The 26,610-nt window shown below is 41.6% G+C and overlaps 1 protein-coding gene across 1 annotated transcript in view; it reads right to left on the reverse strand.

The window, feature by feature from the left end:
- Positions 1-26,610, reverse strand: part of PAPPA2 (pappalysin 2) — a 144,674-nt gene that overhangs the window by 18,438 nt on the left and 99,626 nt on the right. Inside the window, exon 17 of the mRNA XM_023510812.1 lies at positions 20,509-20,580. Coding sequence (XP_023366580.1) covers positions 20,509-20,580 — 72 coding nt within the window. The remainder of the gene's footprint in view (positions 1-20,508; positions 20,581-26,610) is intronic.

Consider the following 26,610-nt stretch of genomic DNA (forward strand, 5'->3'; position numbering starts at 1 on the left):
GGCAGCCCTTCTGTAAAACCTTCCCCATGTGACTGGGGTAAGTTATATACTTTATTCTCCATGTTCCCATACACCCTCGTTCCTATCTTTGTGTTACTAGATTACGCTTACTGGATAAGAATTTGATTTTTTTTAATTTTTATTTATTTATTCATTTATTTTTGCGGTTTTTGGCCGGGGCTGGGTTTAAACCCGCCACCTCTGGCATATAGGGCCAGTGTCCTACTCCTTTGAGCCACAGGAGTCGCCCAGTATTTGATTATTTAACTCTATTGTATATACTGTTTTTAGAACTTTTTTTATTTTTATTTTTTGTAAAGATAGAGTCTTTTTTTTTTTTTTTGTAGAGATAGAGTCTCACTTTATCACCCTCAGTAGAGTGCCGTGCCGTCACAGCTCACTGCAACCTCAAACTGTTGGGCTTAGGCGATTCTCTTGCCTCAGCCTCCTGAGTAGCTGGGACTACAGGTACCCACCACAACGCCCAGCTATTTTTTTGTTGCAGTTTGGCTGGGGCCAGATTTGAACCCGTCACCCTCAGTATATGGGGCCGGCACCCTACTCACTCACTGAGCCACAGGCACTTAATCATTTTTGTAATCTGGACACATAGTAGGTGCTCAGGAAATACTATTTTAAGTGAAGAAATGAATAAATAGACCTGACAGAAGGATTATAGCCTCATAAGCAAGGTGGAAGGTGGGAAGGAGGCTGTGGCATTCCTGCAAATTCTAGCCAGTGTGTGGAGCAGCAAACTTTTAGATTGAGAAAGGATATGAGGCTCATGCAGAAAAGCGGGACAAATTTGTTTTTCTTCATGTGTTGGAATGTGGAGTCTTAGTTTCTGTAGCTGAGCCTGGAGAGGTGGGAAAATGCTTCCCATGCACGAAGTATTGCACATTCCTGGGTTAGAACATGTTTCCTTTGGGGGTTGTTGTGGTTTCTTTCTATTTTTTTTCTCTTTTCTTTTCTTTTTATTTTTTTCCAGCTTTGGAAGCATCTAATGTTTGCAATAACAACAACAAAAATATGAGACTGGCTCAGTACGAATCAGGAGAGAATTTGTTCATGCAGTGGGTGTAGGGGGTGGGAAAAGAGGGAGGGAGGGGAGAAGAAAAGAGAAGCACAGTTGCCAGGAGTTTAGCAGGATAAAATGCCATGCGTGACACGTGGCTGGCACAGCGGGCAGCGACATCTGTTCCCGATGAGGGTCCCTGGTATGTGCCGCTGTGTGTGTGTGTGTGTGTGTGTGTGTGTGTAAGGAAACACTCGGGCTGCTCGTGGCTCCAGTCTCCCTAGTCTGAAACGCTGCCTCAGTGGCAGCCTCTCGCCGTGGGTTAGATCTCCGGCCAACTTATCCTTGCAAAGTATGTTGCAGGCTAGAATAGGCTGTGGAAAACAAGCCCGAGAAAAGCCACAAGGGCCTCCTGACCCATTTGAGTCTTTCTCCTGCCAAACTCTCATTACTGTTCTTAAATAGGAAGGAAAACAATGTATACGATTGAGGAGGCTGTGGAGAATCTATGGGGGGAAAGGGCTTACTTAGGACCACTGGACTCAGGGTAAGGAGCTCAGAGTAAGGCCAGGAGTCCACATTTTCAAAATAGATACACACATTTTTGTTTATTTTTACTTTGGTTAAGCACTCAAAGACTCGTTCTCTCTCTTCTTGTTACTCTGTTCAATGCAATAGAGGCAAAATAAGGTGGGGAATTTGTACCCGGCACGGCAGGTGGGTGTCCTCTCACAGCTTCTGAAGGACAGCTTCTCCAAACTGTTAGAAACTGTTGGGCAGGAGCTAGGGTGCTGCTAGGAAACCCCCAGATTTCAGCTTTTGTTAGCAGTCTGATCAAGGCCTGGTACCCAACTTGGGGGCCCATGCTCAGAAAGGTAGATTCAAAGAGATGCAGAAACTAGCTCCAAGCTTCAGGCCTGCAAGGAGTTAGGCTGAGTTCAAAGGAGATAAGCAGGGGCCAGCTCCTCCCTATCAGATGGGGCTGCAGCTCTCCCTGCCTGCCTCCCTGTGGACACTCAGCTTCCCTGGTGGGGAGCACAGCAGACAGCACCCCGCAGCCATGTCACCCGCAGCATAGCCATGCCAAGACTTCTCAGCCAGGGCTAATCATGAAGAGGCACGTGTGCAGCCTTGCAGTGTCTACAAATGCTTTCACAAACATTATTTCATTAGAGACAAAAGAACTTTATAAGTTAATCGAGTTAGATGACTTTGATCAAGGTTGCACCACCAGTGAGAATAAAGGCAGTCAGTAGAACCAAGTCTTCTTTCTCCAGTGCATAAGCAGCCTTCAAAGAGCCCAAGCGACAATGGGAGTCCAAACTTCACTCCTTCCTGCAGTCCCCAGTACAGAGGGAAGCTAACACTAGGCTTGGCTTAACTAAAAAGCTGTCAGTAGCAAAGACTTTCAAAGGAGTCATGAGCTTAGCCTCTTGGTGCTTTTACTCTTCACAAGGCAGCAAAATTGTCCTCTCCCTAGAGTGGTCAAGCTACTTCTTAAGACCCCTCCCTTCCCACTGAGCTTCTGCCCTGTGTGAACGCCCTTAACTTCCTCCCTTAGCCACTCACTCCGAACTACAGAGCATTTGCCTGGTGCTGCTCACTAGATTGCTATACTAAGGACTCAAGACTTAACAATGAATCAAGTAGATAACAATTACTGCCCTGTGCAGCTTGTATCCCAGTGGGGAGATGGACATCAAACACAACACCAAAGTAATTAGGAAGCTATAATTTGATTAAAAAATAATGGCAGCACATGGGAATGGGGAGCGCTCAGTGGTAGGGGTGGGCAGAGAATGAGAGGGTGAGGGCAGCTGTGATTCCCAAACAAATGGTCAGAAAGGACACGTGGAGGGCTGTCTAAGCCATTGCAGAACTTTGATTTTTATTGTGGTGTCATGGGGAACAGTCTCTGGTTCTAGCAGAGCAATGCTATGATTCAACCCACATTTGAGTGGGACTGTCTGGCTACTGTGCTGGGGCTAGACTGTGACAAGGCAGTGGCAGAAGCCAGACTAGTCAGGAGGGCCCTGTAGGGACCCAGGAAGCAGAAGACGCTGGCTCGTATGGGGGTGCAGCAGGTCAGATAGTAAAAGGGGGTTGGTGTGTGGGTTTATTTGGAAGATGGAACTAATAGGAGCTCCAGAGGGTGCAGAGGGTGAGGGAAAGAGAGAAATTAAGATGACATCAAGGATTTTATCTTGAGCAACTCAAGACACCAAAAGAAAATGGGAAAGCCCTACACAGAGAAATGAGAAACCTCTGCCTATGAGATCCTTTGAATTCTTAAATTTCATACGTAACTCTACAAACTTCTTTGTCTTTAGTCATGAGTCCTGAGGGGAAACAGAATCTATAATCCTTTCTACTCCTCTTTATCTTGGGTCTTTACACCCTCAAACAGAGTATCACCCATAGGCAATAAATATGTCCCAGTTTCCTCATATGAAAAGTCTTTCCGTGTGCTGGGTGAGGGGCTCATGCCCGTAATCCTAGCACTCTGGGAGGCTGAGGCAGGAGGATTGCTTGAGGCTAGGAGTTTGGAACCAGCCTGAGCAACACCAAGACCCTGTCTCTACTAAAACAAATCAGCATGGCATGGGGGTAAGCACCTGTAGTTCTAGCTACTTGGGAGGCTGAGGCAGGAGGATCACTTGAATCCAAAAGTTTGAGGTTGCTGTGAGCTAGGGCTGATCCCATTGCATTCTAGTCTGGGCAACGGAGTGAAACTTTGTCTCCAAATAAAAAGTCTTTCCCTGAACACTGTTTTCCACTCAAGTTACCACCATTTCACTCTGTGGATTGGCTAGCTTTTGGAAAGAATGTATTTATTTGCTGCCCCCACATTATTATCCTTTATTTCTTAATCTATTGTTCTCTCCCTCATCCACGGATCCCACCATGTCAGGGACTGTTTCTTGTCAGTACTCAACTTGCTTGTCTGCTCGTTCGTATTTGACACTGTTCACCATCTCATTTCCCCGAAGCCCTTCTTCCTTCCTGGTTTTCCTAGGACCACGCTCCTCTCTGCCCTCTACCCCTTCATTCTTTCTCTGCCTCCTGGGCCAGCTTCCCTGCTCTGCTTTTCATTCAGAGTACCACCTGCCTCCCAGGTGTTCCTCCTTCTCTCCCCCCAGTTATAGTCCCTGCGTGATCTCTCCACTCACCTGCCTTCAATTATAATCCACACTTCCCTTACGTCTCAACGTAAGTCACCAATAGAGACTGTGTTCCCAGCTCTAGATTTTTATTTCTGATTCTACTAAACGCCCTCAGTCTAGGACCAACCCCATTATCTTCTCCTATAAGCCTGCTTCTTTTTCTTTATAAAGGTAATGGCATTCGCTATCCATTCAAGCAGCAGGGAGTTAGATTCAGAACCCCATGTCCTCCACTGGATGGAATCCTAGAATCAAGTTTTATTTTAAAAGAAAAGCCTTCAATGATTATTTCCTTCGGTATGCACTGCTAGTACTAAGTCTGAGCCCTCACTCTCTATCCTGAAATGCAAACACTGCCTCCCATCCATTCTGCTTGTGACCTGTCAGTCCTCCATGGGAATCTTCTCCAGCAATATATCACCTCTGACCTTGTCATTTCCTGGGAATAAAATGTGTGAGGCTTCTCAATGCCTTCTGAATAAAGTTTATATTTCAAGCATGGCAGCATCACGATTCTTCCTAACCTGGCCCAGGCCTCTCTGGCTTTCCCTGTAATATCCAACGCCCCAGGCTCTCATGGGTCTCAAAACCCATGTCTGTGTTCAGACTCTTCTGTCCACCCATGGGGCTTTCCACCTTGTCTCCAACTAGTGGAAGGGTTATATCACTTAAAACCCCACCTGAGTGCAACTTGTTATGAAGTCTCCAAATTTATGCCCCCTGCCCACCTCCTGCCTGCTCCCCGGACAGACACACCATGTTCTTTTCTCTACTCCCACAGCATTCAGGACAGACCTCTCCCTCGGGCAGAAGGAGGATTCCTAAGAGACAGAGGCTTTTTCTTATTTACCTTTACAGCCCTAAGGTCTAACACTAGGCACAGACAATAAATATATATTCCTGGAATAAGTTTTCCTCTATCTAAAATGTACACTTTTAGGAGTTCACTGCCTTGAAGAGGTTTCTGCTTGGCTTTAGGCAGAAATAAAACATCAGATGCGACAACAGAGGGGGAAAAAATACCAAAGTCAGGGACATTGTCACTACCAGGTGTCTCCTCTTTCTGCTATGTAAGTACAGATGCTGTGGAAGGAAGCAGTTAGCAGTAACAGGACATGGAGCCTCAAGCACCTGTGACATCCCAGCCTTAGTGCTGGTAGGACATGTGAATAATTGAGCTTGTTTTTGTATCTGTCCCCTCCAGAACACCCACTAAAATGTTAGTAAAGGAATGCAAAGCTATAAACTCACACATATACATGCCCGCACAAAGAGAACAAGAGAGATGAGGGCAGCTGATAGAGAATTTGACCACATTTGAGAAACTGGAAAATGGCTGGATGAGTAGTCACTGATATAGTAGATTCCAGAAAGCAAAAACCTAAATGCCTGGAATGTCACAGAACACCAGAAACCTCAGGGATTGTAAATATCAGATACCTGTAAGGCATGAGAGCAGGGGTGTGTGTGTGCATGTGTGTGTATGTGTGTGTGTCAGAGAGCTAAAACCCCATCTTCCATAGTAGTAAATCAGTAGATAATGTCCTCCATTAAAGATCCAGGTTAACAGTGGAAGTATTATGTGTATGTGTGTCCCTGTACATACATATACATATATGTGTGCTTATGCATATATGTAAGTATGTATGCATAATTTCCAGAAGAAATAAACAAAGTGAAATGGAAGACTCAAAGATATGAAGGACAAGGTCTGCCAAGAGGAGGTGAGGTCTGTGGAGAGGCAGGCACTGTGGTGTCTTTCAAATGAACCCCGGGGAGGCTAAGTGGCTTGTCAAACTAGGTGACATGCAGTACCTAATCACAGAATTCAAATTAAGTTTAAAAATATCACAAATAAATATAGTCAACACGGATGGAGTTGAGATTTAGATTTATTACTTTTTGAAATGTGTCTTCTTTTCCCTGCGTATGCTATTTGCTACAAGTTGCAAAAGTTTATTGTAATCAACTTTGGAGTATCATGTTTTCCTTTGTTATCACTCACTGTTGGGTTTTTTAAAAGAACAGATACACACAATGTGTGCACATACTGTGTGGGTGTGTGTATACACACATATAATATATATATGTAAGTGGCTACAGATGCGTATATACTTTATGTACTTTCACAAATCAGGTGTAAAAAACTTACTAGAATGCCTTGCCAGCACTCAGTCTTTATAATAAATAAGTTTCCAATAAAACAATTTCAATATCTATTTTAGTAGAATGAATAAGAAATAAAATTTTATGAACTTTCTAAAAGAACTTTTCTATCTGTCTAATTAAGGAGTTATACCAATTACCATGAGGGTAAATCATCAGTTAATCACTGCCTTAGGGGATTCATGAATAATCCCAGTGACTATGTTTTTGTCATAGTTAGAATGCATTTAAAGTACACTTTTAATGCTGCATAGTATTCCATGGTGTACATATGCCATAATTTATTAATCCATTCATGGGTCGATGGGCACTTGGGCTTCTTCCATGACTTGGCTATTATGAATTGAGCTTCAGTGAACAATCTCGTGCAAATATCTTTGTTGCCAAATGATTTTTGGTCTTTTGGATATACATCTAGAAGTGGAATTGCAGGATCAAACAGCAGGTCTACATTTAGATCCCTGAGTGTTCTCCAAACTTCCTTCCAAAAGGAACGTACTAGCTTGCATTCCCACCAGCAGTGCAGAAGTGTTCCCTTTTCTCCACATCCACACTAACATCTGTAGTTTTGGGATTTTGTGATGTGGGTTACTCTTACTGGAGTTAGATGGTATCTCAGAGTGGTTTGGGTTTGCATTTCTCTGATGCTGGATGGAGCTAGAAAATATTCTTCTTAGTAAAGTATCTCAGGAATGGAAAAAAAATATCCAATGTACTCAGTACTATTATGAAACCAATTTATAATCACTCACACTTTCATATGAAAGATGAATCACAACTGTAGCCCAGGATGAAAGAGGGAAGAGGGAGGAAGGGAGAAGGGTGGGTCGATAGAGGGAGGGTTAGTAGGGGGGCCACACCTATGGAGCATATTGCAAGTACAAGTTGGATCTAGCAGGTGCAGAACACAAATGTCTTAACACTGTAATTGGGTAAATGAGGTGAAGGCTATGTTAATTAGTAGGATGTAAGCACTCCAATTTGTATAAATAATCAACCCATTGAATCCCATAATGGCATAAATGTATTCATGATCTATGTACAAATGACTTAATAAAAAAAATAAAATAAAATTGGGCAGTGCCTGTGGCTGAAAGGAGTAGGGTGCTGGCTCCATATGCCAGAGGTGGTGGGTTCAAACCCAGCCCTGGCCAAAAAAGGCAATGCAATAATAAACAAATAAATAAATAAATAAAATAAAGCACACTTTTAGAAGCACAGTTAGAAGTCTTCCCAGAGCAAAGTTCCTATCAAAGGAGAAGAAGGTAGCGTTATCCATGGATACACCTTTGTTTGCTGCTAATTCTTAGAAGCTCAGCATAATCATGTGGAAGTAGATGACGGTCTGGCAAGCTTAAGGAAAAGAAAGCAGCATTTTCTCTGCCACCAAGCTTGCAGGTGAGTAATATTTAAATTATGTACAAGCCTGGGCCAGAAAGAAAGAAAAAGAACCAAAAAAAAAAAAAAAAAAAAGAATAGAAAAGAAAGAAAAAACACAGAATAAATCAGAAAAAGGGTGGAGTGGGAGGAGAAGAAGGGATAACCCAGGTCATAAAGAAAATTAAGAGTGCAGAAAGTGGCCCACCCATGAGGCTGAGAGGACAGAAGAAGCAAAGCACAGCCTGCTGGGGGCCCCCCAGGCCTCACGCGCAGCTCCACAGGAGTTCCAGGCAAAGCTTAAACTCTCCTGAATGTTGTTCATCTAGATGAGGTTTTACAATTTGCACAGTTGTGCTTTTAATGTTTTACTTTTTTAAAAAGCCAGGGTCAGGGGAGGAGGGACCATGGTTTTAGCTTTCAAAATGAAAACCTAGTCCTAATTAACATTTGGAATCTGATTTTCAGAGATTCCAGCTGGAGAATCTGAAGCTGAGCCCTGAACCAAATGGGACTCTGGACAAGCCTAAAGACATGCCCGGATTTTCAGGCTGGTGCAGATATTGCATAAAACTGGTGGCGAAATTCACAAACAAATCTCAAAGGGATAGGAATTTGGCAGCCAGTATAAGCCTGGAAGACAGCTCCAACTTAAGCAAATTTTCAATTTTTCTCTGGATTTTAACACGTCTAACACATATTTGGATTTAGATTTGTAAGGACCTACACTATCCCTACCAGAAGTCTATTATTGGCTTCTAGGGCACTATTATTCCCACTCTAATTAGCATTTTATAACCCCCTTTCACCCATAGATCCTAAAAAACTTGGCAAGAATTAAAAGAAAAGTTAAGCCCAGGAGATCTGTCTTCTGAGAAACAGGGAGGGAATGATTACTATATCTGATTGGTAAACAGCTAAAATGTTGCAAAGCAAAATTTAATTGTTGGCTATTATTTAAACCACAACATATAATTAAAAAGGAAACAAGAGAAGTTAAACAACTTTACAATCACCCACTATACAAGTAACTAAGCTGGAACAGAACATTTGGTTTTCTTATGCAGATATCACAAATAGGACTCATTTCTCTCTTTTTTAATAAGAATTTATAAAGACATAGTCGAGTGAGATGCTTTCTGAAAGAGCAGTAGCAATCCCATCTGGTCACACTTCTAAGTCCATTTTGGGCTGTGATAATACTATCAAGTCTTGGCATTTATTAAGAGTCATTTATGACTATTCAGTGATGAAAAAGTCCTAAAGCATAATACAGACAGAAAAGATTGAGAAAAGAAGAGCTGAACAGATTTTACCCTGAAGCTGGGGGAAACAGACAGGAGAGAGGTTTGGGATCAGAGAGAGACCTCAGCATTGGGGTGTTCTTCAAGATCCGCAAAACTGTCACTCAATGTTTGGCTGTTATTTTTCCCCACACCCCAGACCACTGGGTTTCAAGCCTGACAGTGCATCAGAACCACTTGGAGGGCTCAGTAAAACCAACTGCTGGACTCTGCCCCAGAGTTTCTGATTCAGAAGTGCAGAGCAGGTTTTAAGATTCTGCATTTTTCTAGCAAGTTATGACTGCCCTAGATCACCCTGGTTCTTAGCAGGTCCAGGCTTCAGCTGCTCTCACTCAGGAATCCTGAGGGCCTGAGCTCTGTGGGTGAATGTGAAACTGTGTGCCTTGCTGATGTCTTGAAGGATGTAATCTGGGGAGTAAATCTTCATGCTTTCTCACAGATGAGTCTGAGCCCACTTTCACAGCCACAGAGAACGTGGGAGGCCTGCACTGGGGTTGTCTAGATACTCACATCTTTCATTCATCGTTCAGAACAAAGAGCTCTAGAATGCAAGATAGTGCTAACAGGTTTTACCACAGGGCAGTGAAGCTTCGCATGATCAGATAGAAAGATTTGTAACACACACACTTATTTGTTTCTTATCCTAAAAAAACAGAGATAAAATTCTAAGAAGTAACAAAGCCCTTCCTCCAAAAGGGCCCCACATGATGCAAAAGCCGGGGATTGTCCCTCCCTCAGGCAGTATCTCAGGGCTAACCTGTTGCCCTCTCCCATTTCTCCGGCTCTATCTCACATTTCCAGATCTGCATGCATAATGTGAACAAAGCACAGCCCCTAAAGTGGGACTTGTTAGTCAGACTTCAGCTACTCCCTTCCCTTTCTTGGCTTAAACTCTATGCAAGAAAAAAAATGGTACCAAAAAATGTCAATTTTCATGCCGTTCCTTCCCACCTCGTGAATTATATATGGGCTCCTACATCCCATAGAGTTAGGAGTTACAGCAGTAAACTCAAGCAGTGCCATGAGTGATCAAGAAGCACATGTCTCAGACACAGCTAACAGGGCTAACATCTGGAATATAAATAATGAAAGAGAGGCAGAGAGAGGTCCAAGGCAACAGTGAAGAAAGAATCCAAAGAATGGTTTAACAGATGGAATGAGTTAGAGATGGAACCATTGTTGGTACTGACTACTAAGTGTGTAAAAACAATACACTTTCCCACCTACATTTCAGTGATGCAGGCATTCTGATGAAGCTAAATTTTCCTCCAAAGCCCCATCTTTCCACTCCCAATTCCCCCCATGTAAATTCCTAGAGAAGTAGTACTCACTCCTGTGGTAATAAAATTATCTTTACTGATTGCTTTAAGATGACACAAATATATTTACATTTAAATCTAGAGAGTGCCAGATTTACAGGTAAAGAGAATAAGAAACCATCTTCAGTGTTTGAGGTAGGGGAAAATGTTTAGCTACGTCAGGTGGAGGAGAATATATAACCCTTTAAAACTCTCCAAAGATTCACATGTCTTTTAAACACTTCCCTTTATAACCTTGTATAAAGTTTATCACTGTCAGGATATTCTCACACAGATTTGCTTGAACTCGTTCGTTCAGTATTTTAAATCCTTTATATCCTGTTCTATTTTCACGGGGGGGGGGGGGGGGATGGTAGTCATTGACTTTTCGCTCCGTAAAATATTTAATACATGAAAATATTTACTACATTGATCTTTATTCTTCTCATTGGAGGCTTGAACGATTCAATTTCTTTGGGCTTCTTTTACCCAATGTTATTATTATATCATTTTTGTACTGATTTTTTAAAATCATTTTGATAAGCTTTTGATATCATTTTCGTTGCCCTCACCATGTTCTGTATTTTCTCGTGTCTCCAAAAGCTAAACCTAAAGAGAAAGTTAAGATCAGATCAGTGATGAGAAAAAGAACAAAACGATCAAGTAGTCAAGCTGTCTGTTGGCTCCGCTTTACCCATTTGCACGTAGCTTATTGTTTCCAGAACAGAGCTATGCTGTTATTTACCCACGTTAACCACTTTAAAAAAAATTAACTCTAATTTAATAACAATCCAGTCTTTTCGGGCTTCTAATAATTTCCATTTTACCACTTTCTGCCTTTATCCTCGACCTTTATCCTTGACCTTTATCCGACCTCTTACCTTTATCCTCGACCATTCTGAACTTTATTCTTTCTCAAATGAGTTCTTCATTTATTTAAGGACTTTGAGAAGATGAATCCCTTTCTCCCAAGATGTAAGCTGGGCACTGTTGTATATAATTATCTGCCAGAGTATTGATTAATCCCAGCCCAGTGTTTCTCAGAGTACAGATGAGGACCACCTTCCTTAGAAACACCTGGAGTATTACAAATAAAAAAGCAGGTGGCACTCATAGCTCAGTGAACAGGGTGCCAGCCACACACCCAAGCTGGCAGGTTCGAACCCTGCCTGGGTCCACTAAACAGCAATGGCAACTGCAACAACAACAATAACAACAAAAATAGCTGGGCATTGTGGCGGGCACCTGTAGTCCCAGCTACTCAGGAGGCTAAGGCAGGAGAATCATTTAAGTCTAAGAGTTTGATGTTGCAATGAGCTGTGATGCCATGGCACTCTACCAAGGGGCAACATACTGAGACTCTGTCTCAAAAAAATAAAATAAAAAATAAAAAAGCAAAATCTTGGACTTCACACCAGCCTTAACACATAAGAATGGGGAGGACGGAGCAGAATCTAAGAATCTGCATTTTTTAAATAAGCAACCCCATGTCACTCTAAACCATTCATTTTAAGAAAAGCTATCATCTGAATCCATTCCCCAGGAGAACTGTTTTATGACACAATGTGGTCAGAAGAAGGCCTGAGTGTCCCCTGGAGGTGACTCCCCATTCAGCACAACGTATAGTAATGATCCAAAATGGGGCAGATGCCTTCGTTGCCTTCTCAAATTAGGGGTAAGTTATTTGGAATGGAATAACATGTCTACTGAATTTAAGATGTGCCTTCTCCTTTATCACTTTGACCAATTATTTTATCATAGAATATGACATCAGTAAAGGGGAGCATGTAGCTTATAAATACATGACTTGTACTTAGAGAAGTTTGTCCTAGAACTTTTATCTAGTAGCAAAATCAGTCTTTTGGGTATGTAGCTTTTATGCTCAACCCCCTGTTTTCCATTAAAATGGGGGTGGAGGAATGGGGGATGGGAGTTACTGTGTATGGCACACCTTTTGAGGGTGGGTCACAATTATAAGAGGAACTGTACTTAACAAATGCAATCAGTGTAACCTAATTCTTTCTACCCTCAATGAACCCCAAACAATAAAAAGAAAAAAAATAAAATATGTTTATTAAAAAATCAATAAAATGGTATATACAACTTGGCTCATCTTCCAGTCTTCCTCATTCCTTAAAGGACATCAAAATTATTAGATGGGGGATTCAAAGAGTCTTATAAAATACTCCTTTACCAAATCTCCCTCCAGCTAAGCTTGGTTTCTCCCCTTCATAATATATACACATATTACATATATTGCCTGACACTACTTAAGAGAATTAAAGTGGGAAAAAAATATTAATTTGCTTGAGTGAAGAAATCACTCAGATGAAATGTGATTAATCCTTACCATGCACTCAATGTTTATGGAACATTCATACAGCAATTGTTTGTGCATCTTTTTTCATGCTTTGACTCTACTATCTCTCCTATCTTAGACTGAGTTTTCTCTTGTGGGTTAGCGCCAGAATGGAACTGAGGACAAGCCTTGGACTGATGTCAAGAAAATAAAGTGTCAACAGGTTTCTAAAACCTAATGGATCCAAGGAATGAGATGTCAAGGCTAGCCAAGAAGAAGGCCACAAATCTGAAAAGGGACCCTATCAGAGAAGAACCTATAGGAATAGTGAACCAAAATCTATGTGAAAGACAGAAGTCCCTAGAAATGAGGACAGGTTTGCTACTATTCCTGAAAAATTAGCATGGTCACCTCTCTAAAGGGCCCCAAACACCCTGGTAAATACGTGTCCATAGTTTTCTAAATCTGGATTCTGACAACAATTTTAAAAGATGAATTTTATCCAAAGGCTATGAAGACTTAAAGTCAGAGAAGTTAACTGACTTACCCAAGAAAATACCTAGGGATGGAGCTAGGCTTCAAGCCTGCCCAGACCACCAGGCAGCTTTCTTTCTCCCATTCCATGCCACCTTCATTACACTGCCATGGCCTTTTTATTCCATCATGGCAGGGTTTTATTCCCTGCCTATATTTCTATTTTGTCCCTATCTTTACTTCCATAGTGCTGTTTCACAGAAGATAGATTTACTCTTTTCAGGTTGAAGACTTCAAAGTCAAAGTTCTATCTTCACCTCTCCATCCCTATCTCCAGGGGAGTCAAAGCAGGTATCACTGAGAAATTAGGTCTGAGTCTTTCAAAAGATTACAGAAGTAAACAAAACACACATGCTGCTACACAGGAGTCTGCAGATTGTTGGAAGGAAAAACCTTTTGTATGATCTTGAAATGATGTGACAGATGAGATGATAGACATTTATAAGGGTATTTATGAGAGTTTAGAGATGAAGTGGCAGCTAGGGCTCACAGAGACTTATTTGAATCTCCACCCCTATCTTACAAATGATTGACCCTGGCTACCTACAGTATATAATAAAGATACAAAGTAGGTGTACATGGACTATTTCTTGACTCAATATATTGTTTCAGTATAACCCTTTCCCACACTGCTTTGTATACCATTCCTTATGCAGTAGTACCACCAGTATTTTATATTATCTTACAGTTTATAGAACACCTTAACATCAGTTATTTTACTTGTTTTTCACAGAGTTCCAAGAGAAAGCCAGACAGATACCAACACATATCCAACAAGGGAATGAATTTCAGCCTAATTCTTCTTATATCATCTTGCCTCTGTCCTCCTCTGCAGCTCTTTCTTTTGAAAAAGAAAGGGTAGAATTCTACAAGAATAAGCAAAGGGTTGAAGAGAGATTATCAAGACGTCTAATTTGAAACAATGACTACTAGGAAGAACAGGATGAACTTTTAAGAAATGTATGTTGAGGGAAGAATTGGAGCCAAGAAGTAGGTCATTTTGATCATCCCATATGAAGGAAATAATCAGTTCAGTGAAAAAGGGGACTGTCAGTGTGGTCTTTATTTCCATCTACAGGCCACAGAGAATACATGTTCTTGGTCTGAGTGGAGCCTAGGATTGTGAACTTTGGCAAGATTAATCAATAGCCTTTACGAAAGAGAATTTAAAGGGAAAAAAGGATGGAAATGAAAGAAAAGAAGGAAGGAAGGAAGAATAGAAGGGAGGAAGAGGGGGGAGGAAGGAAGGAAGGAAAAGAAGGAAAGAAGGGAGGAAGGGAGGGAGGGAGGGAGGGAAAAGTAAGGAGGGAGGAGAGAGTGAAGATAGCCTATTATCTAATACTATCACAGTGTTTATGGATGGAATGAACCCTTCCTTCACTTATTACCTCACAACATGAGAAAAATCATTTTCTCTCTTCCCCTCTTTCTCTCTCTCTACACTGGAAAAAGAGTATATTGGATAAGCCCTTGACAGAGCATATTTTTTAATACAGTTATCATGGAATATCTGTATGCTTATCTATAACTTTATAAGCAATGTGCATATGAAATTATTATTTCAATCAGCAAACGTATTGCACCTGGGCTATTTCAGACATTGTGTTGGGTAGCTAAGTACGAAAATGGAAAAGAGAATATTTTCACCTTGCAAGTAAGTGGTCACTGTGTCGTGACGCAGACACACAGGAAGCCACACTTTCCCAAGGGTGGTAAGTGTTAAAATAGAGACAGGAGTACAATTATATAACTCACCTGCATTTCAGGTGTTAGTCATTAAATAATCCAAGTAGAAGAAATGCTTAGAAAATGTGTTGAAAGATCAATAGGAGTTTGACTAGAGCAAGATCTCTCAGCAGCATCTTGACTTTTCAAGTAGAATAATTCTTTTTTAGGATGCTATCCTGTGCATTGTAATATGTTTAGTGACCTCCCTGGCCTCTGTTGCTAGATTCCATCCCTTGTTCTCTCAGTCATGATGATCAAAACTGTCCTCTGATATTGCTCTTAATGTGGGGAGTGGGCTCAAAATCACTCCACATTGAGAATCATTTGCTTAGAGAAACATGGGGTGGCTCCCAACCAGGAGACCAAGCATGTACAAATATATATGACATGAAATCAAATATGATAATAATATCACTATAATTGATAATAATAGCAAATACTATTTATTATATACTGTTAACCTGCAAGACATTAGACTGAGTTCACTGCCTATAATCTCACTTCTCTTTGTAATAGCCTTATGCAATTACTATTCAAATTTTGTTTTTAAAAGCCTTTTAAAACTCTGTTGAGGGGAGGGAGACAAAAGAAGGCGAAGGTTGCCTGCCCTTTGTCACCCAGCAAGTGGGGCCAATATTCAATCCCAGGTCAAGCAGATCAGCAGCACAAAGCCGGGGTGCTTCTCAGAATACTGGCATTGCAAAGGCCTTTCATGTCTGGGGGAAAGAGGGCAACAGGGATTTGAAATGACATGAGGCTGAGAGACAAAGACTCATTTACTACCTGCAGAGGAGTCTGACTTTAATGTTGAAACCAAGAGGACTTCCTAAGAAATTTACAGCAGAAGTGACACAGTAGAAAAGCCCTGTGATATTATTGACATAAGGGTGCACACAGTTAGACTACATTATTGGGGTATGTAAGGTAAAGTCTGATCTGTAGTTGAGTCCTTCACCCAGGAGATGTGCCCTATATGCCTACATTGTGCCCGATAGGTGACAGGTGGGAGCTTACTGAGCCCCTTTCCTCCCTCCCCCTTCCACTTGAATTTAATTGTGTTTTTCCTCTCCTGTGGGCCTGTAGTTGTTCATCTGCTAGCTTCAAATTAGTATTGAGTACATGGGATGCTTGCTGGTCCATTCCTGAGACACTTTACCAAAGAGATCCCATTTCCCTTCCTTCTGCCCTAAAGGTAGCCACTATTGTGAGCTTTCTGCATTATCAGTCCTACATATATTTTTACACTTTTGCTGTAAACTTAGTCATAAATAATTTGTGTGTTTTCAAATTTTAAATAAATAAATCTTATGACTATGAAAAAGAAAACACACATGCAGTGGTAGCAATCAAGAGAATGAAGGCAGCTGATGGGCAGGGGTCTTGGGGGAGGAAGAAGAATTAGCAAATGACTGGAATAGCCCAGGGGCGAAACACTGAGGCCCCAGCCAGTGGGCCTTGACAGTGGAAGTAAGCAGAGCTCTGTCTACAATGACCTCATGACCCATTAACCTGGCTTCTTGTTGGATGAGATTGCTATCCGTCTCCAAGTGATTATGGGTTTCAGTGGGTCTCCATGGGAATGTCCTGTTGCTTTTTTCTTCTCCTTTCATTCCTTATGTTCATCCTCAGAGTGTGCACCTAATTATATTCTGCTTTCTGCTTTCCACATTCAGTAAATATTCATGAAGTAGCTAATAGAACACGATGAAACCTGAAAAGTGGTCTGCAAGATGGAGTCTGAGATGCTCAGCTGAAGCAGGACAGCTGACCTAGGTTGCTAAACTCACATCTCCCCCTAACGCCTCGTGATTATCTAGTGACAGTTTGTCCACGATTGTGAGGAAATCTGTCTCAGGAGATGCTGAGGATGTACTCAGGCACAGACAACAGGTGTTGTAATATTGGTAGAGTAAAAGTTACTTTCATAATATGATGTTTTCTAAAAAATAAGAATAAGACTATGGAACAGTGCCTGTGGCTCAAAGGAGTAAGGTGCTGGCCCCATATGCTGGAGGTGGCGGGTTCAAACCCAGCCAAGGCCAAAAACTGCAATAAATAATAATAATAATAATATGATGTTTTCTTTAATGATTCTCTTGGATATTTTGTTAAAGTGAAAATTACCTTTACGTTATTTAAACATTTTGCATTGTTAGAGCCAGGATGACTTTGATGTTATTTTCTGTCAGATAAAGTTAAAATTTTCTAAGTTTGTTTCCCGGTACTCCCATTACAAAAATTATTAGAATGGTAACTGAGGCAGAACCGATGTGAGAGACTACTCTTGCTGTCCTCTAGAATTGCTGGCCTTCTGATGATGAAGGTTTTTTCGATTGAAAGCCCATCTGTGCATATTGGCTGACAGTGCAAGGCAGTCAGCCCTTCTCTGTCCGGTAACAACAAATGACACCACTTTATAAGAATCCATTATGGGCCAGGCCTGACCCTAAACGCATCATGTACATTATCACAACAACATAACAAATCCTTAAAGCAGCTCTGGGGCCCCACTTCCCCAAACAGAGGAAGACTCTGAGGCTCGCCGTGCTCAGCTGACTCAGAATTTGAATCTAGACTTGCCAGGCCTCCAAACCTTGCCACTAACCATGTTGTCATCCCTTGTTCATTTGTAACTTACAAGCGAAACAGAAAATTCAAGGGGCATTCGGGTCAAAAAGGTCAAATGCAAGAAGCAATGAGAAAATGAGAATTTAATGTGTAAATAGGCTCGGATTATAGATACACATTCTTGCCAGGACAACAGGAACATTCAGTGACAATAAGAAGATGGAATTAATTTAAAAACGAGACTTTTTTTTTTTTTTTTTTTTTTTTAGGGGAAATCTTAAGAGGTGCCTCAAAAAATGTGAGACGCACATTCTGGAGAACAGAAGGGCAAATTTCTACGGCAGAGAGGACACGAAGTAAAGTTGCCGGCGGAACGGCAGGTGCGATGTGGCCGGGGTGGTAAGGTAGATTTATTGCCTCGGACTCACTAGGGGAAGTAAGAAGTGTGGTGCTCCACTCTTATAAGACCCAATATCTCACAGGGACATCTCAGAATTAAATTCAGTATTGGAAAGTGAAAACAGAAAACCCTCTGGGGTACTGGGTAACAGGGCTTAACTTAAGCTCACACTTCTGTGCTGCGCTTTTAAGAACTCCCGTTCCCCTACCTTTGCTTTGTCTTCATCTGGCTCTGTTTGCCTTCTGACTGTCTTTGACACTCATAATACATTTAGCTGACTTATTCCAGTAAAGAATGAAGCGTCTGCCAAGCTGCCCCTCGAACGCGCCAGCTCCAGCCTCTCTTCTCCCTTTCTCCTTACTGCCCTCCCTCGCTGCTTTCTCACTACTTACTTCTTCTGTCCTCTTTCTCGTTCTTTCCCCCTGCTCAATCCCCCCTTTTTTCCTCATGAGTATTGATTCTCCGTTATCTTTGTAGCTTCTTCCCGCCACCCCTCTAAGTGGTCTTTCTTCTTTCTAGTCCTTGCCAAGAGGCCAAAAGCCAATATGTACTTTTTCAAACCTTATCTTACCCCGAGAGTCCCAGGAAATAGTGTAGAATAATCAGAATGTAAATAAAATTATTCCTGGACAAAGAAAGCTGCAAACTAAGGCTGCATGGGCTAGGGGCTTCTTGTCTGCTCCTACAGCAGTCAGGGGGGTGTTTCTCAGCAGTAGCGGTCACCAGAGTCAGTGGGAAGCCTGTGACAATACCTGGTGATGCAGGTGGTGGGACTGGTCTCCAAGGACCACACTTTGAGAACCACTGGACTTGGGGACAACGCTGTCAGGCATCAGGGCTCAGCTGTGCAGGGTAACAGTCAGGCAAGGGAGACCTCAGAGGAAATGGAGACTTGTCCCTTGTCACATCAACAAAGGGACTGACAGCAGCCTCGGAAGCCCTAGAGAAGAGTTCCAGCAGATGTACTGGGGTGCAGGGATGGGGGGAGGACAAATGGGGAAAGCTCTGTATTGTGACCTTCTGGGAAACACCGAAGCCAGCTCCAAGTCCTGTCAGCCAGCCTCCCACTTGAGATTATGCATAGAAGCAGCAGAAGGGAATTCTCAGGGTCCCTTTGATCTCCTCCCAGATCCCCGGCCCTCTGTCTGTTTATCTCCCTCCTTCCCGGCCCGGCCGCCTCCTCTCCCTGCTCTGTACCCCCTGCCCAGAGGATGATTCACGCCACTCTCCCCCGCCCCTCTGCCCCGCTGCCATCTGTTTTTCTAATGATGGCAGAAGATGAGCTGTTCTGTTGGCCCACACCATAACAAAGCACACTCCATGCTGCATTCTTCCCGAGGTACTCTCAGAACCCTCTTTTATTGGTGTCATTTCCCCACCCAGTTTTCCCTTTTCTCTCAGACCTCACCCTTTCCCCCTCTCTGGCCTCATGTGGATCCCAATTTCCCAGAATTAGATCAAGAGACACAAAGATACAGAATCAAGGGGTGGATGTGCAGGCAGGCTGGGTGTTTATGGGGGAGGAGGTGGGGAACCGAGGGCTCCCTATTGCACACGGAGGAGCCAGAATTACCCAAGCGCTGCTGCTAAGTGGCTTATTTATTTCCAGGGTGAGATTTGGATGACAAAACCTGTTATGACTGAGACAGGAATATCTATATTTGTCACTGGCTATTCCCAGGGGTGGAGGGCTTAAACAGAGAGAGTGTGTGGGTACGTTGTGTGTGTAGAAGCTTCTCTCTCCCTGTGTCAGAATTCCTGGGCCATCCTTCCCCATTAAGACTCTCTCATTCTTGACTCTTCCTTGTTAACTCCAATTATTATAACTAAATAACTCTTAGCACTCTAAGTCTCCGTGGGGGTAGTGGGACCCACTATATAAAAGAAGTAGACAAAATGTCTTGAGGTAGTTGAGACCTACTTTGGCCAATCAATGGTATACTGCAGGTCTACCAAGAGCTGCAGGCACAGATCCCTGCATGACCCAGGGAGCTATTTTAAATGAGGTAAGTAGCCACAGGGAGAGGTAAGACTGTGCTAACTGCAGAGAATTGCCCTTCAGAGGTTGTAGCTGCTATCCAGACCCAGCTAATCCTTGTCATGGTTGCCAGACATTCTCGTTTTTCAAGAGAGAAATCTTTGTTCAGAAAGCTTTTTATATTTAATTTTATTTGAGGAATAGGTCTATGTGTATCATGTTATAAATGCACATGTGGATTGTATGTGAGGGAAAAAAAGCCTCAACTTTTAAACACTGGCAACTGAAATAAAAACTGTTTTTTGCCAGCTGTATGCTGGCACAAACAAATCCGTTTGTGGGCCATCAGTCTGCAAAACTGGGCTTAACTAAGCTGAAACAAGACCCGATGCCGGAATCCCCAAACCAGAAATAATTCTGACTTGCTTTTTGACTTATTTTTTATTAAGTCATTTGACGTGGAACCCCGAAGATCTTTGTGAGAAACGAAACAAAACAAAAATCAGACATCCTAGTGTCTGTCAGTGTGGGATTGTAGAGTCCATGTAATTTAAGAGATTTCACAAAGGTCAGGGAAGGTGGGGAGAGACCGGATCTTGAATCAGAAGGACTCAAGTTCTGTGAATTGACTGCTCCAGAGTTCTCTGGTCTGGGCTGGGAAAGGGAGGCCTACTTACCTCACATGACTGGATGCAGTGGACCAGAACGGGGTCTGGGTGCCATTGACGCCGGCCTGTGCACACGATGTTCTAAAGGGGAGCCGGAAAAACAGAAAACAAAAGCAAAGATATTTGGTCTTAGAGAGAAGGGGTGGATCCTGAGTTTAGCCTATCAGTTCAACTCCATTGCTCCATTGCTGGAGTGGCAAGGCTCCCATGGAGTCTTTATGGACTCTGTGGCCCATGAAGAAGTCTGAGGCCATCTATCCTTGCCTGTGAAAACCACCCACTCTGCTAGATGGAGAGAAATGGACAGTCTCAGTAGAGGAGATTTTTTTTGTCCCTTTCATCTTTCTCTTCCTTCCTCAAAGTATGAAAATGTTCAAAAAAAATAAAGCATTCTTAACACTATAATGAGCCTTATTTGGTTTTAGGCACAATATCTGTTCCAATTATTTTTACATTTTAAATAATGTTATAAGAAATTATGAGATAGTTGTGTTGTGTAAGAAACATTGTGGATTTGTAAATTAGCTTTATAAGAAGAGTTTTCAACTAAAAATGGATCTCAAAAATCCTAGATTACAAACTGTGAGTGCCAAGCCAGGACTAAAGGTGACATTGTACCCTTCGCAAATCTGGCTAGCACCATGCAGCCCTTCCTTGCAGGAAATAAAATAGTACACACACACTGGACAAGTGGCACTCATGTGAGATCACAGGAGCCCCGAATGGCACGGACACCAAGCTGGCAGGAGTGCGAACAGGTTCATGTTGAAACACCTGTGACAATCTCTTTCCCAATGGCCATTTCCAGATGCACATTTAAACAACTAGTCATCTACTCTTTGTCAGATAATAATAATTCATTTTCACTGAGATTTTTCTTTTTCTTTTTGTATTTCAAAATGTTCAAAGGATACACTTTTCTCAGGAAGAGAGAAAGTCCCTAGCAGGTTTCAAAGAGAAAAGAAGATGTTCTTCCTAGCTGGCTCCCAACCCATGCATCTGCAGACTCGCATACTCACGTTTTAATCAGTACAGTGGAATTCAGTGCAAACAAAAAGGAAAATAATGCACGATGACATATGAGCTTTACACAAGATGGCACCTCCAGTAATTGGAAATGATACGTTCTAGAATGCAAACACTGTGCAATACTCAGATTGGGAGACATTTGCACATATCAATATGCAGGTATATGAACACACATCTCATAGCCCATTAGGAGAATGAGAATCTGCAATATTTTCCTAGAATTATGCTACTAAAAACTAATACTCCTTCTTTGCAGCTTTCCTAGAGGTGAAATAAATAGTATAAATTCTCACGAAGTCTGATATCTAAAACTCCATATTGTAATAGATTATTAGAAGGTGACTTAGCTTATTATTGCACTAGAAAAAGAAAGATCACCAAAATAAATATACAGGGGGGCCATAAAGTTCATGTGCAACTTAAAATAGTGTGAAATTTAAAAACACACACAAACCTTACGGCCACCCTGTATAAGGTAAGCATAACGAGGGTGTTTGGCCTACTGAAAGTAAGTCATTCTCCTGCACTAAGAGTCACTTAAGCAGAACATTTCCATATGAACAATAATTCTGCTAACTAGAAATAATTCTTGTTTATGTTTTAAAGCAAGTTCCACTGGAATTCTGCTTAGCAATGGCCACGAGTACCATGCATTCAACAGAATGCAACATCCTAGACACCTTATAACAAACAGTACCCCAATGTCCACTGTAGAGTCAAATACCACTTTTTTCCTTTCTTAATATGTGTACACATTTTTTTGACACCCTCTTTATATACATGCCTCACTAGCTATGGGCCAGATGTCCCAGTGAGCAAGAGGATCTAAAAATCGTTAAACCTAGCTGTGGGCTTCAAAGAGCACAAAATTTTTGAGAGGAGGTCGTTGGAAGAAGGCTGATTCTTCCATACACAGGGAGACTTAGCCTTGGCAAACCCACAGGACAGTTCCAACCAGACCCATCTGGACATTCTGGAATGACGGTATCAGCTTCTCTTAAGCCTTCCCAGCCTCCTTCCTCACCTATTGCAGGAATGTTGTTCTTGTAAGACCCTAGGAATCCTACAAATGTATTGTGAAGGAAAAAAAAAAAAAAACTGTCTTTATTTTCGATGCTTTTTTTCCAATGTTAATTTCTCTTATTATTCCCAATTTATTATATTTTACATCTCAGTAGTTTTATGTAATTTTATTTTTTATGAGAGAACACGTGCTCATAGTATACAACATAACAGGCATGAAAGGGTGCAGTCTCCCTCTGACTTTTGTTCCTCAGCTACCCAGTTTCTTCTATCCTACATCTACATCTTTTTTAAATGTCATACAGAGATATTCTATGCACATGCATACATATGTCTATATATATATGCATGTATACGTTTTTTATTTTCTTACAAAAATTGTAGCGTACTACAATTTTATTTTGCTCTTTATTTTGGTTTATTGTTATATATTTGATTATCTTATTTTATTTTAAACAAAGGGGAAAGAAAGGAAAGAAAAATATAGAGCGAGGGAGGAAGAGGGGGGACTGGAAGGAGGCAGGAAGCACAGGAAGGGGGAAAAGAAAGAAGGAACGGAGGAAAAGAAGACATGTACCTGGGGGGTCTGTTTACTGTAGGGGATCTGAAATGTTGCATTCTGTTGAATCCATAGCACCCCATTACATGAACATGCTCTAATTTATTTATTTAACCAGACCATGTTGATAAATATTTGATTATTCTGAGTCTTCTGTTTTAACAAATAAGGCTTATGTATAAATCATGTGCGGTATATCCAGAGAGTAATTCATGATAGTGGAATTGACAATATCCATCTCATGGATTTTTTTTAGTGATTTATCATTTAGTCTCAAGACTAATTCAGATGGCTAACCCCTCCTACATCTCTATAAAAATTGCAAAAGTTGGTGGTACCTGTGACATATCCCTTTCCAGTCTGCAAAATCCTTGAAAACAGGGACGGTCCTCTGCTCCTATTTCTTAGCTCAGTGACATGGGAGAGAGATTTACACAGATTTGCCAACCACTAACTGTGATGTTGTGTCTCTAGACTTCTCTCATAAAAATCACCTGTCCCGTAAAGATGCCCCTTATCTATAAATATATTCACACACCATTGATTGAACAAGTATTTATTGATCATACTTGGAGGACAATTGCAAATATCTCTCAGGACTCCATTTTATGAGAATATTTGAGGTACAAAGGGTTGGTGAAACAAGAAAAAAAAGCAGGGAGATGAACCTAACTTTCCCATTTTCTGGAACACCTTTGACAAACTGTAATCATAACAGAAAGAGAAACTTTATATCCCCTGCCCACTTTACCATACCTTAGCATTTCTCTATATCTCCCTCCAGAGTATGTCACTACACAATCAATTAATGTCCTCTATATGTGTCCCTCACATATCATTATCCTTCCTTCCTCTCTACTGGTAGCCACTCTTCGGAATTTGTTATTGTTTCTATGCATTAGTACATTATCACAACTAGTGCTATTATGCTATTAGTAGGCAACTTCTCAGATGCATTGACTGTGAACAACTAAGTGCCAAGGATTGTTTTGAACATACCAAAAGGAGATGATTTATGAGAAGACCAGTTGAAAATTTTCTACTCGTCAAGCCATTTGAAAATTTCAAAAAGAAAGAAAAAGAAAAAAAAAGCAACAATAAGGAGGAAAGAAAAAAGGAAAAAAATAGAGTGGGGAGGATACAGGGAATGGAAGGAGGCAGGAAACAAAGAAAGGAGAAAAAGAAAGAAAAGGGGAGGGGAGGGGAGGGGAGGAGAAGGAGCCTCTTTGCCTCCTTGCCCTGGCACTGGAAGCCCATTCACTGTCTATGGAGAACACATCTTGCTCTATAAACCTGTATCTTACTCTTACTCTGTAAATCTACCTTTCTCCTCCTCAATAAACTTTGTTATATACTTTTTAAAAAAAGAAAGAAAGAAAGAAAGAAAAGAAAGGGAAGGGAAGAGGAGACAAGAGAAGGGGAGGGGAGGGGAGGGGAGGAGGAAGAACGGCAGACCAGTTAAGGGTTATTAGGACGGTTACAAGGCTGTGTGAAGGCTGTTGCCTGATTAAATGTCTTGTTAAAGGTCACAAACTCATGGTTAGCCAACATTAAGGTCTAACACAAAATTGCCCAATTATTTTTTAACAGGAATAGTTACTTGACAGAACAAGCTATTAATCACATCAGGCTACAAAGTCCTACCAATGCCCAAGTTTGTGACAATTTCCTCATTGCTACATGTACCGCCCTAAATAAAATACACTGTTGGTTTGTGTGTTTACTGAGACCATGTGTAGTACCCTACCCTGCAATTTGCCTTCTTAGATTCCCTTTCTCTTTCCTCCACGGGTCTCTTATCTACTCTTCTCTAGTGATGAGACACTTGAAGCCTATAGGGCATGAATGGTTTTGTGCATAAAAATGATGAAAAAGAAGGTCTGTTCATGACTTATGTCTGAAGTGACACTGGGTGGCAGCAAGCGTCACCGGAGCTGTTACACACAATGCATCCATCAGGAGGACACTCTGGGGTGTGCAGCTGGGCGCCAACAGCCAGAAGGAGAGTAAAGTTATAAAGGAGGTGACCATGGCTCTGGTCGGGGGCCGTCTTCCCTTATCCTTCCTGCTTCTCTGGTCTCTTTGAAGCATTCTGTTTTTATTTAAAGAAATTCTAATCTTTGGGGGAAGAATTTGGTTAAACAAAGTCAGAAATGATAAGATTTTGACAAGTCCAGTGGCTCATAATCTCAGCACTCAGGGAGGCCAAGGCAGGAAGATCCCTTGAGCTCAGTTCAAGACCAGCCTAAGGAAGAGCAAGATCCTGACTCTATTAAAAATAGAAAATATTAGCCAGGCCTTGTGGCAGGTGCCTGTATTCCCAGCTACACGGGAAGCTAAGGTAGGAGGATCTTCAACCCAGAAGTTTGAGGTTGACACCATGACAGACATTGACCTAGGGCAACAAAGTGAGACTCTGTCTCAGAAAAAAAGAAAAAAAAGAAAAGAAAGAAAAAGAAAAGATTTGCTATGATTCAGTTATGTTGAGGGGCTAGGGAGTTAAAGAGTCAGAGTTAGAGACTGTGCGAACTCACCCAGTGTAGCCACAGGGAAATCTCATTAACTTGGACCCATTAATTCATAATTATGATAGCACTGAAGAAAGAAAAGCATTGTTCAGTTTGAGTAAAAGGGATTTAGGAACAAAACAATAGAGGAAATGAGATGATGTGATGGCTGCTTTTGTCCTTCAGAATGAAGGCCTCTCAAATGCAACTTACGAAAATTTCTTTACATGCAAATAATTGCTTCGTTATATATAAAACAAAATTTTTCCATGAAATCAGTCTCCTGAAGGACCAGTGCTCTGTAAGCTAAAACATTAAGTTTATCTCTTTTAAAGTCACAAGATATAATAAAACACTCTCTTGACACCGTGGTTAAGGATAATCAAAAAATCCAACCTTACATAGGCTTGTTGAAAATTCAAAATGTTTTCTGTGTAGCCAGGCACAGTGGCTCACAGCCGTAATCCCAGAACTCTGGGAGGCTGACGCAGGTGGATTGCTTGAGCTCAGGAGTTTGAGATCAGCCTGAGAAATAGAAAAACTAGCTGGACGTCATGGTGGGCAGGAGGATCTCTGGAGTCCAAGTTTGAGATTGCTATGGGCTAAAATGATGTCATGGCACTCTATCCAGGGTGACGGGGTGAGATTCTGACTCAAAACAAACAAACAAACAAAAAAAACAAACAAAAGAGAAAACCCAAATGTTTTCTTTGAGAAACAGCCCCCAAGGAGCCCTTCTCCTCTACAGTCTCACATGAGGACCACGTGCCGGGCAACAGGTGAAAGGAAGGCCACACACAGAGGCGACACCACAGAGCCGGGAGAAGAGACCCTTCCTACCTTCAGGAACATCACAGTTTAGTGGGGAATTGGATTCACATGACAGGAAAGAGGAAAAAGAAAGAAAGAAAATTGAGGAAAGGAGCAAACAGAGATGAGAAAATGACAAAAGGGCTTCTAGCAAAAGGAAGCTAGGAGGGGAGCACCTGCTTC

This window comes from Otolemur garnettii, unplaced genomic scaffold, assembly GCF_000181295.1.
Source record: "Otolemur garnettii isolate 467f Iridium unplaced genomic scaffold, OtoGar3 scaffold00016, whole genome shotgun sequence".
NCBI lineage: Eukaryota > Metazoa > Chordata > Mammalia > Primates > Galagidae > Otolemur > Otolemur garnettii.